The sequence below is a fragment of the Hylobates moloch genome, unplaced genomic scaffold, assembly GCF_009828535.3.
Source record: "Hylobates moloch isolate HMO894 unplaced genomic scaffold, HMol_V3 SCAFFOLD_20, whole genome shotgun sequence".
Taxonomy (NCBI): domain Eukaryota; kingdom Metazoa; phylum Chordata; class Mammalia; order Primates; family Hylobatidae; genus Hylobates; species Hylobates moloch.
This window is the reverse complement of record NW_026652295.1, coordinates 19,671,209-19,683,439: the sequence shown is the minus strand read 5'-3', so window position 1 is coordinate 19,683,439 and position 12,231 is coordinate 19,671,209. Positions and strand designations below refer to the sequence as shown.

Below are 12,231 nucleotides of genomic sequence, written 5' to 3'. Positions count from 1 at the left end.
CTAGTAGAAAGGCAACTCCAATTCTAGATCAGTTTTGCCAACACATCCAACCTTCGGTCCTGTTGTCTCCCCATCCTGACGACTCTAGTCCAAATGCTGCCTCCTGACACCAGTCTTTCTGCCTGCCTGCCTTTGACTTATGTCTCCCTGCCAGGAAGGGCCTCCCCAATCTTCCCTTTCCACCAAGCCCAGTGGTTCCAACTGAGCACATTAAAAAAAAAAAAAAAAAAAAATCCAGGTCTTAATCTCACCCCCAGACATTCTGATTAGTCTGGGTGGGGCCTAGGTATCAGTATTTTTAAAAAGTGCCCTGGGAGATTCAAATGTGCGCCCTAATGTGCTCCAAGATTGACAACCATGGCAGCCGTGGCCTCCCCATCTCACGGCCCAGCTGGAGTCTGGTGACTCTCACCTGTTCCTCTGGCACTTTCTGTCGACACCACACAACTGAGGACTAGATGAGTCTTGTTTTCTCCCTACCGCCTGTTTAGTCTTGCTTGCAGATCAACTTGTGTTTAAAGCTTGTCTCCTCAACAGACTGTAAATTCAAGAGCGGGCGGATCACACCTCATACTTCTTTTGTATCCCCAACAGGACTAATGGGGTGCCAAGCACATGGAAGGTGTCTAATGAAAATGCCTCTTCTCAGGTAGCTGAGCCTATAGTGTAGCAGGCACTGCAGGGACTACATGATGAAAAAGCAAGCCAGACCGATTTCTTGGAGCTTACAGGTTTCGAGGAGGAATAAGTCATGAACATGCAAGATTAGGCTACGAGGCAGACCATGAGGTGCTACAGGAAAGAAGCAGTAACCCAAGGTAAGGGAGAGGCCCAAGCCCCTGGGAAACTGGGGGAGGCTGTGCCTACACCTTCCCTTGATGTGGGCCTCGATGGGGCAGTGGGAGGAGGGCAACAAAAGGAGTAAGGTGGAGAGGGAGAAGCTATGAGCAAACACACCAGAGGGAAACCTGCGGCGCCTGCAGCACCACACCATCACAGCAGCCGAGTGCAGAGGAATGGGAAGCAAGACCGAAAAGGCAAGATTTCATCATCCCTTGATGCCAGGAAAAGGTGGTAATTAATTTGGTCAAGTCCGGGAAGCAGCCACTGAAGGTGGCAAGTCTGCTTCCTTCTAAGAGCCAGGCAGAGGGCAAGGCGAAGGGGAAGGGGTAGGAATAGATGTAACATAAAAAAGGAGGGGTGAGGAGATGAGAAGGGAAAAGGGAGGCCCAGAGGCAGGTTCCATTGCCTCTGGAGAGCAAGACAACGCCCCGCCCTGCCTTGATATACACACACTGGCAGGGGCTCTGAGTCTGGCAGGGCCCAGCAGCTCAGACACCCTGATTCTTGCCATTCAGTCTTAAGCCATGGTTTACTGTACGGGATTGAAATTATGTTAATAGTGTCATTCATGCTAGTAGTGCCACTTTATTAACACATTTAATCACAGAAATAAAGGTTTTATTCATGACACTATCACTACTGATAGTACTACTACAAGAAGCTTATTCTTCAGTCCTATTTCCCAAGTCAATGGGCAGCTTATAAAGAAATACAAAGACCCTAGACCCTAAAGACTGCATTAGGCGAGAGCCATTCCATGGTTTACTTCTCCTTCCCATCACCACCATTTTTACAGAGGTGCAATGGGGTGAAATGAACACTAAGGGCTAGTTAAGAAAACAGATCAGGCTGGGAACAGTGGCTCACACCTGTAATCCCAGCACTTTGTGAGGCCGAGGCGGGCAGATCACCTGAGGTCAGGAGTTCGAGACCAGCCTGACCAACATGGTGAAACCCCATCTCTACTAAAAATACAAAAAAAAATTAGCTGGGCATGGTGGCACGCACCTGTAATCCCAGTTACGGGGGAGGCTGAGGCAAGAGAATCACTTGAATCCAGGAGGCAGAGGTTGCGGTGAGCCAAGATTGCACCATTGCATTTTAGCCTGGGCAACAGAACGAGACTTGGTCTCAAAACAAAAACAAACCAAGAAAATAGATCACAAAAGGACAGCCCATGAGATGGCTGTGGAAGGAAGGGCAATTATACCACGTTTCTGCTTAACACATAATCCTTCCTACATGCCAGACACTGGTCTAAGCACTTTACAAATAAGAACTCAGTGCAACTTCCTAACCCCATAAGGTAGGTACTATCATTGCTCCCAATTTACAGATGAGGAAATGAAAACATAGAGGCCAAGTTTCTTGCCCAAAGTCACAGGGCTAGTGAGCAGAGCCAGAATAAGAACACAGGCACTCTGGCTCCAGGCTAAGTGGCCTGACCTTATACTCAGCTGCCCCTCACTATGCCTTTTAGGACAGGGTGCAGGTTATAAACACATGAGCCTCTTTCTCTCCAAGGGACTGCCAGATGCAGAAAGGCACACAGGAGATAGTGTGGGCCTCAAGGATGCTGCTCTGGTTATGTATCAGAAATGGAGCCCCCAAAGCATCAGAAATGGGGAAGAGCAGAGTGGAACAAAATATATAGACCCTGAGTTCACTGCCCATCATTCTCAGAGTCCAGAGTTACCACCCTTCAGGATCATAAAAACTAGAGCAGACAGAAGCTCTCCTCAGCAGAAAGTCAAGAGGCATTCAAATCCTCCACTCTCTAAGACAAACTCTACTTGCCAAAAAACTTTCCAGAGGAAATCAGCTTCACTGATCACTACTCTCATCAGTTGGTACTTAATGCTCACCGGCTGTTAGACCGTATCTACACTGGGCACCTTTCTGGTTTGTGGATTACAGATAAGCCATACATCGCTGCCCCTAACGAGTCAGTGCACTACAGCCACGTTAGATTATGTTTCACTTTCAGGCCTCAGGGCTTGAAGCAATTCTATTTTTAAGCTTTCTCAGTTCCAAAAAGGAAAAGAAGGCATTTTAAGGAAATTAGCTTTGGCTAAAGGAATGACAATTTCCTCTTAAAGAGATAACTGATTAGCCACTTTGCTAAACCAGAAATCTTGGAGCTAACCACAGAGGAAGAACACCTTGTTCAGTGTTACTGGGCAAGGGCTGGGGACCTCTGAAAGCATGACAGTCACTCAGGATGTGGGTGGCCCAGGACAAAACTCCGTTACTACCAGAGGGGCACTGTGTGTCCTTCTCCCCAAGAAAGTCTCAAAAATCCTTTTAGATTCTATTCTCTATGAAGCATGTGTCACTTTTTGAGCAACAGAATTGATATAACCACAGAAGACAAATTTGCGAATATCAAATAAATCTTTAAAAATATTACTATCATGTTTTGAAGAGTCATTCTTTCCTTTTTTAAAGAATTCCCTTTTATTTAACATCCAAAGTAGCCTTACTTATTTTGTATCTTTGGGAATAAGTCATTACCCCCACAGCCAACTGTTTAAAGGACACTTCTTTATGTGCACATTTTTTAAAAAGGTAACCACCACTGAATGAAATCTAAAATGTGTTCTACACACCCCAATTTTCCCATATAGGGCTCATGAGACACAGTTAACCTTCTCTTGGTGAATGAGGCTTCTAAGAATTCAAGAGTCTCCAGTTTCGGTTTTGGCTTTGCCACTAGCAAAGAGCTGTGACCTTGGGCAGGTAATTTAACAGCGCTGGGACTGAATTTCTCACCTGCAACATGAAGGGGATTGGACAGATGAGGACTCTTGTGCCTTACACTTCTCAAATGTTATGATTCCAAGACCAGTGTAAATGCCAACTATTGCCCATGCCAACCTAGAATATCGTTCTCAGGGACTGTCAAGTTCTAAGAATGTTGTCTAGACCATACAAATGGCCCCAGAGAGTTGGGCTATGGTAATGGAAAGCAGACTAAAGTCAATTATTTTTTATTCTTTTTATCCCCTTTCTATTCCATCAGCTGCCAGTTCTCACTGCTTTCTACCTCGAGCTGACATAAACCCCTGCCTTAGTTTACAAAGCTAAGTGGGGGCCTGCATCACTCAGATTCTTCATCAAAGCAAAGTGCATCTGGCTTTGTGATACAATCTGGCAAACAGCGGCCTTTATCACTTCTCCTTCAAAGTTATATTGCATTGGATAGGACAGTATTTGAGGACAAAAATTATATTTTTTAAAAGTTATATTGTAGACAAATATGGCAGCCATAAGACTGACCCCCAGTTAAGGTTGGGGAAAGAACGTACATTCCTTGAATTCCAAAAACACATTGCTTTTAGAGGAGAGGGTTTGAAACAAGTGTGAACAGAATATAAACCAATTTCCCTCTTATTGAAATAGAAACTCGGTATGTTATCCCTCTATAATAATCCCCACTCTGTAAGTTTCCTGTCCCCAAAGGCAGTTGTTGCTTTTTAGTACCTTTTGTGGCATAACTTTTCTTTGTGAAAGATACATTTTCCTCGTCACTTTCTGAAGCCAAAGAGAGAGTCAGGGTAGGAAGAAGGAAACACTATTAGTGGTTTCCTATATTTACTGCTTTCCCAGTTATCTTCCATTGTTAAGTCCCATGAAAAATGATTAGTAGAAAAAATGCTTTTTTGTAATTGTAAATACAGTCTCTGAAACATTATTTTTAAACTGCTAACAAGAGTGAAAATATGCATCAAACCATGTACTTAGTACCTCAAAGAATTCAGGGAAGATTCCCCTTCTTAAAAAACAAAATTGTGAAATCTATCTTCTTTACCTTGCTTTCACCACCTTTCAGGTGGCTTCATGGGAATCTATCAGGGACCTGGTGAGCACAGGCAACTGATTTTCACTCATCCTAGTTAAAGCTGTTAGTAGGAAGTAGATGATTAAAAGGGAATTGAAGTTGGCTAGCTTGGGAAAGTGGATGTAAACTGGTCCTACAAATGGAATATTTGTAAAATCAGGTTAAGTTAGGAAAACCAGCCAGAAAATTAACTATGAGTACTTGAAGCTATTTGCCAAATGGTTCCAAATCCCTAGGAAAGAGGTTAAAGGTATGGATGCTATATCTTTGCAGATGACATTAAAGACAGAAGAGTTAAAGGAAAACTACTGCTTTATATATTTCTGAGAAACCACAATAAAAGCTTTCACCCCGTCTTTCAATCTCCAGGTAATGTTATTTATGCACGTCTAGGCTTAGAGTATTATTTTCTGTTTTCAAGTTAGCTTTACACAGTACAACATTAATCTCAGAATCCACTCTTCCAAGTAATACACAAGGTGGCGATTTATAGAAAAACAAAAAATCCTTTCCTGTTCACAAGGTGGAGTTCTTCAGCTCACAGTGCCGTATTTAAGGGTGCTTTGTTTCAGAGGATGATTAGAGTGGCGCCCTTGGTACTGATTATAGTGGAGCTACTTGTACTGCCCAAGTCTGGGCACTGCATTATATTAAAACTTCCATTTTGGGGTGTGTAGTGACTAAAAATTGTCTCCCAGCTTAAACTTGGCATCAACCATATATCTCAGCAGAAGCAAGATTATTGAGTATAGAACCACAGGAACCCGGCACTTTTCTTTTTATAATTTTACAGGAAAAGAGACCCTGCTGAAATAGCACCTATGGTTCCTCCATTCTTAGATGAAAATTTCAAGCATTGAGGGCTCTTTCCCAAAGTATAATCAGTAGGTTGCTATGACTGTGACAGGACATAGTCTCTTACATTATTAAATCCCAAATTTTCTAGAATAAAATAATTTCAGCTTCTTTTTAGAAGCAGCAGCAGCAAATGATGAAGCCTTGTCTGCTCTACTGAGTAGCACTTCTGACTATGGTTTCTCTGGAGTTCTTACGTTTCCAACAGTTCACCAACTAAGATGGAATTTATCTAATGCATGTCTCTGACATGGTGAAGATTGACAGTTCAGGTCTAACAAAAGCCACTAAGCATAAACTGCACCCAAAAGTTGGCAGGTCTGTGGAATCACGGATGGAGTGGAACTCAGGCAAAAAAGTGAGGATGACGTGGTCACAATTCAAAGCATATGCTTGGCAGTTCAACACCACTATCTCTATATAGGTGTGTCTTACTGAAATGTCCCTATTTTACCCCTAAGATGGCCATGTTTCATATATTTAAAAGCCCAAATTAATTGGGCATAAATAATTTCATATCAGTTAAAGACTTTTAACAGTTCTGTTCATATATGTAGACAAAGGGACAATGTGCACCTGGCCTTACACTATTTCACTAAGTCAGAAAAAAATGAATATTTGTATAATAAATATGAACTGTACTGGGTGTCTACTTTTTGCCAGGCACTGTGCTAATAGTTCACATGCATTATCATATTTAACTCTTCAAAAGAACCTTAAAGGTGATGCTGTTATTGTCCCTATGTTACAGAGGAAGAAACTGAGTTGAGAGATTAAGTTATTTGCCAATGAACATACAATTTGTAAATGATAGATGCTTTTCAGCTGGTAAGGTAGTACTCATATTTTTACCCCCATTGAAAAAAAGGTGAAGAAGTTGCTTCTGGTTAAGTCCTTAGATATTCTTGAGACAGAACTTGGGATCAGAACCAGATAGGTCTCAACTCTGGCCACCTGAAGACTTTTCAACCTCTTCTTGGACAGAGTGTTTAGGTGGTCTTTGTTCAGCCAATCACTTAGCTTTCCCCATCCTGTCGTTCCTGCTTAGGGAAAGAGTATCAACAAATTTCAAAATTCGAAGACTTACATGGAAGTCTAATATAATTTCAGTAAGAAAAACAATAAATCAAACTTTATATTCAGTGCTCAGGACTTTGTATGCATTGACTAGATAAATTTCCTACACCCTCCCAGAAGAAACAGCTCCTTTTTTGAGACGGAGTCTCGCTCTGCCGCCAGGCTGGAGTGCAGTGTCAGGATCTCAGCTCACTGCAACCTCCGCTTCCCAGGGTCAAGCGATTTTCCTGCCTCAGCCTCCTGAGTAGCTGGGATTATAGGCGTGCACCACCACGCCAAGCTAATTTTTGTATTTTTAGTAGAGACGGGGTTTCACCATGTTGGCCAGGATGGTCTGGATCTCTTGACCTCGTGATCCGCCCCCTCGGCTTCCCAAAGTACTGGGATTACAGGCGTGAGCCACTGCGCCCGGCCAGAAGAAATAGCTCTTAAAAGTGTAGATAACCGGCGGGGCGTGGTGGCTCACGCCTGTAATCCCAGCTACTCAGGAGGCTGAGGCAGGAGAACGCTTGAACTCGGGAGGCAGAGGTTGCAGTGAGCCGAGATCGTGCCATTGCACTCCAGCCTGGGCGACAGAACAAGACTCCGTTTCAAAAAAAAAAAAAAAAAAAAAATGTAGATAACCAATGATTCAGCATACGTTGCAATCTTATATAAAAAATGCTTCTGAATATGTATATGAGTAACATTTATATTCCTGTAATGAAAAACCTTTTGTGTGCACATAAACTCAAAAGGATATTATTATTCCTAGAATAATAATTTCATGTCAAGGAGAATAAAGTTTTGAAATAACTTGGAAGATGGTGAGGGTAATTTAGTATACTTTAAATACTTAAATACAATGAACTAGATATAATAAACTTGGCTTGAAAGATAGTCTTAGGGACCTGGCCCAACAAGCACTGTTAAAATTTTTTAAAAAGCAACTTGAAGCTCTCATAATTTCCCATTATCAAAACTACCCCCTGTAAATCTGTGAATCTAATCCAAGAAGTATGTCAATAGCTGGTTGTTTAAGGTTAGGTTTATGAAATAGTAACAGAACCGTGCAGGGGTCAAATATGCTTAAAATATGTCCAAACATGCTTAGGTCAAGTCAGTAAGAGTATCTGAAGCTAATAAAAGCATGGAATATTCTTGTGACTGAAAACCCAGCACACTGGATACTGTTATGTGTAAGCAGGTACTGTGCTCCGTTTCCCCCCTGCTGGCAGACCCTAGTCACTAAAAAACGATGAGCTTCTTTGACTAAGACTACATCACACATGCCCAGCAAGTATCTCTGGGGCTGGAAAGCAGTTAAGACTGAACCCGGGGAGAAATTGGGAACAGGAAAGAAATAAAAAACGACTCATTATTCCCAAACCCATCCCATTTCCCAGTGCTGCCTATGTGCTGACTTTCTTAAAGACTCCCGCAAAATCTTGATTCTCCAAAAATTAAACCCATTTGGAGCTGAGACAAGGTGAGGTCCACGCCTGGTATGATCAGGCTACCATGGATCTAACTGAGTCTGGTTCGGTTCTAGCCCCGTGGAGGCCAAGCCTCACCACGAGGGTGAAGACCCGGAGGCATGGAGGAAGGGAATGAAGGAGAGAAAAGGAGAAAGGGGAGACCTCCGGGCCACACTTCTTTCTAGTACCAACAAAAAGAGAAGCCGCATACTGACCTAAATCATCTCTCAAAGGCGCTTTATAAATTACAGGGACAAAGGGAGGGGGTGGCGGGTGGCCTGGGAATCCTACAGACACCCTACCCTCTGACCCGCCCCCCTCCCCCTCCAGCACAAGGGAAGGGAGACAGAAAACAGAGCTTAACTCGGCCATTGGCGAGAAGCCCCCTCCAGTTTTCTATCGCCCATCCGTCCGACCCCTAGAAAAAAAATCCACGTAAACACCATACCCACCCCCTGGGGCAGACACTCCCGCCCCGAGGTTCCTAGAACCGGAGGCCGGGGCATTTACTTAGTTAGATTTTTCTTGCTTACTCATTTCCCTCGAGCACCCAACCCCCCGTTCCCACTCCAAAACCCCGCTCAACCGCCTACCCTCACCGCTTCAGCCCCCAACAGAATCCGGTGCCCCCGCGGCGTCGGCGGCCCCCGAGCCGTCCCGGTCACTAACCTGCTGCTGTAAGGGCATTTCCGAAACCAGCCTGGCTCCGGGGGGAGGTGGGGGGCCGGCTGGAGAGGGGGCCCGGAGGGCCGAACAGACCGGCGGCGCAGGGCGAGGGCGGGCGCCGGTGGGGGGGTGGGGAGAGGAGAGGGAGGGTGGCGGTGCCGGGGGCGGGTGCGAGGGCGCCGGGACCGTCCCAGGCCAGGGAGCCGGCGAGCAGGAGGAAGTGGGTGCCCCCCTCTCCCCCTCCAGCGCCCCCTCCCGCCGCCGCCTCCTCCCCAGTCACAGGCGCGTCCTGCGCGCACGTGTGCGAAACGTCACCGGCGGGTCCCGGAGAGAGGGACAGACCCAGGCGGCGGGACGGGAACCCGGCTGCCCCCGCCCTCCGTCGCCGGGGGGCGGAGAGGGGGACAGGGCGGGGAAGGAAGGGGCAAGGGGAGAGGCGGGTCAAGGGCAGGCCCGGGGCCCGGCGAGGAAGGCCTGGGCGCTCGGGCCACGCGGGCGCCGCCGCTGCCACTGCCAGGATGCGCCCAGGCCGGAGCACCAGCCCGCGAGCCCCTCACCCCAGACAGCCCACGCCCCAGTCCGCACCCGGCTTCCAGCCCCACCTCCCCCACGCCCGACTCCCCTCCACCTCCCCCAGCCCCTTTGTTGCCGGGAGTTACAGATCCTAAAATGTGTCAAGCGCAGCCCCGCCGATCCCCTGCGCTCCAAGCACGCCGCAGGGACCCCCGGCCGCCAACGAGCCTCCAAGGCCGACTGGGGGCGAGCACCCCAAGAGTCCCCCGGTTTCAACCCCGCAGAGCCCCCCACACCCCAGTTCACTACTCCCTCCCCCACCCCCTTCTCCATCCGGGGCGTGACCCCTTCCTACGCCCGAGAAAGAGGAAGCTTCGAGTTGGAGGGGAAGGGAGAGTGGGGGTAGGGAAAAGTGCAGGAAAAGAAGGGGGGGGCCGCGAAAAGTTTTGGAGTGTTTGATGTGGTTCACGCCAAGGCAATCCCCGCCGCCCCGCGCGCCTGGCCGAGCCCCCCGACCCTGCTGGCGCCGGGGAGAGCACTCAGGTCTAACAATGAACCCTCGTTGGAGGGGCAGCCCCCGAGGCCCACGATGCTCGGCCCAGTGCTCTCCCCGAGCGGCCCGCAGCGCGCCCACGACCCCGCGCGTTGCGAGCCCACCTCCCGCCGGGGCTGGGGACGGTGGGAAGGGAGGGTATTACCGGAGGGCCGCCGCCGCCGCCGCCGCTGCCGCCGCGTCCCAGCGCTGGTGGCTGCTGCAGCAGCCCGGCTCTGCTGGAGGGTCCGTGCGGCGTGGTGTAGAGGAGGCTGCCGGCGGTCTGCTCCGCGCCGGGGGCACTGGGGAGGAGGGGGCCGGCGGCTACGGCGCCGCTTTGGAGGGAGGAGGAACAGGAGGTGGTGGAAGTGTTCGTGGTGAGGATCTGGATGTACGCGCCCGGGGCGGCGGCAGCGGCGGCGGCGGCGGCGAAGCCGGGGCTGGCTAGCAGTGCCCTTTTGTCCATGGAGGCTGCAGCGGCGGCGGCGACGACAGCCGCCCCCTCCCCACCCCCGGCGGTCACCAGGTACTGCTCCAGAGCGGGCTGGATCCCCTTTCTCATCTCTCGCTCCTGCTCTTTTTACTGTTATGGTATATTAATGTATTGTTTTCAATTTCTTTATTATTTGCAGTCGGAGTTTCCAAGTCTCTCCTCCTTCTCTCCTCCCCGCCCGGCGCTTCCGAGCCCCCTCTCTCTCTTTTCTTTTTATTTTTCCGCACCGCACAGGCCCCGGGGGCCAAAAATAATCGGGGCTCTGGAGAGAGGAGGGTCCCGGCCGCACGGATATCGGGCCCCAAGCGGGGATGGAGGCGTCGGGGGCGGCCGATGCAACGGATTGCGAGGCGGCGGCGGCAGCCCGGGTGCTGCGGCCGGCAGCTGAAAAATGGCTCCAGGAAGCTGCTGCTGACAATGAATGAAGGGATACGGTTTACGCGCCAAGGTCCTCCCGCGAAACTCGGATTTCCCGCCGGCTTTTCAAACCATATTTGCATATCCCCGCCCCTCAACCCGCCGAGGACCGTTCCCACAGCCCATTGGGTCTCTATCTCCTTACTTCAGTCCCAATCATGGAGCAGGGCCGCGACTTGCTGGTTTCCATTGGCTGCCGTGCATCATGGTTACCGGGGCGACCAGGGACCCTATTTGCATAGGTCCCCTTGATTGGCTGGGAGAAGAGCAGTTTTTAGGGGGTGGGGCAAAGACGTTCCTTCTCTCCCACGGAAGACCACGCCTGGCCTAGGCTCCGCCCCTGTCCCCGCCAGCCAGCCGGGCCGGCGCTACTGACCTGGGCAGGGACTCCGCGCCCCGCAGACTCAGTGTAGATCTAGCCTAGAGCGCAAGTTTCGCTTTTGGAGATTGTCAAGGTGACTAAGGGAACACTCTCTTTCCTTTGACCAGTCAGTGCAATATACGAACGGCAGCAGGAGATTGTTCGAGATACGTGCCAAAGGCAAGTTGGACCATGCGGACGATGCCTGGCAGGTGGAAAAGGAGCCCTTTAAATCGTGGGCTTCTCCCTTCCTGAAATCCAACCAATGACGCGGCGAGAGCTGATCCCGAGGCCGGGGCTGATAGACAGAAGCATGTGGGCAGACAGAATCGTGGGGGCAGAAGGTTCAGCGGACGCGATTGCGGGCACCAGTTAACATTCCAGATCATTCCCGGTACCTTCATTATTAGCCTGGATAGGGGTAAAGTACAAATTAACTCTTTTGTCTTACAACGAATATTGGTTTGAGTCCAGCAGATATTCTCTCTGGCCCAGAAACACCCAGGGCAGTTAATCAGGGCTAACCTAGAACTGATCTGCGGGTTTCTAATCCGCCAAGCAGTAATCCGAAAGAGTACACGCTTCCCACGATGACGTCGTGCCCCCAACGAACGCTGGCACGCCCGGGCATCAGCACTTTATATCTTCAGTTTTGTAGGAAGTTCTCTGACTGGAAGCAAGCACAACGACTCAAACCTATCCCAAATTATTTTTTAAATAGTGTCTTTTTAAAAAAAGTAAACTAGAAATTGTCATCAGAAAAATATAAAATGATTTGTCAAACTGACTCCTGAACTCGTTCAAGTATTCATGGGTCTTAAAATTAAAACTTGCTCCTGAGACTGAGCAGGAAAAGAGACCCCTGCAGGAATGTGGGGAAAGTTATGTATGTAGAGACTAGATCATAATTTATAGTTATGTGCAAAACAGCTGCAGAATTGGTGCTCATAGGTGATGAGGATTGCAACACCTTGAGCCCTTTCACAAGATTTTTATTACTATTAATTTCCCAAAACTCTTACTCAGAGTGCTATGAAACACCTGACAAGATGTGTCAGATCAGGCTAGGACTCCTTAATATTTTAGCCTTGTTACCTTTTCTGAAACAGATGAGTTAAAAGTTCCATTAAACCTTACACCAGGCTCAGGAATATTTTAGTCTTGCATTCAGGCTAG

General features: G+C 48.5%; 1 protein-coding gene across 2 annotated transcripts in view; it reads right to left on the bottom strand.

Annotated features, from left to right (window-relative positions):
- The window catches only part of E2F3 (E2F transcription factor 3), a 92,690-nt gene extending 81,990 nt beyond the window's left edge, over positions 1–10,700 (bottom strand). The window contains exon 1 of one of the 2 annotated variants that reach the window (XM_058432341.1): positions 9,951–10,700. In XM_058432341.1, the coding sequence (XP_058288324.1) occupies positions 9,951–10,346 (396 nt within the window). In that variant the 5' untranslated portion in view covers positions 10,347–10,700. Of the gene's footprint in view, positions 1–8,742; positions 8,862–9,950 lie in introns of those variants that run through there. The other variant, XM_032140485.2, reaches the window with a different exon arrangement.
- Positions 10,701–12,231: the final 1,531 nt, after the last annotated feature.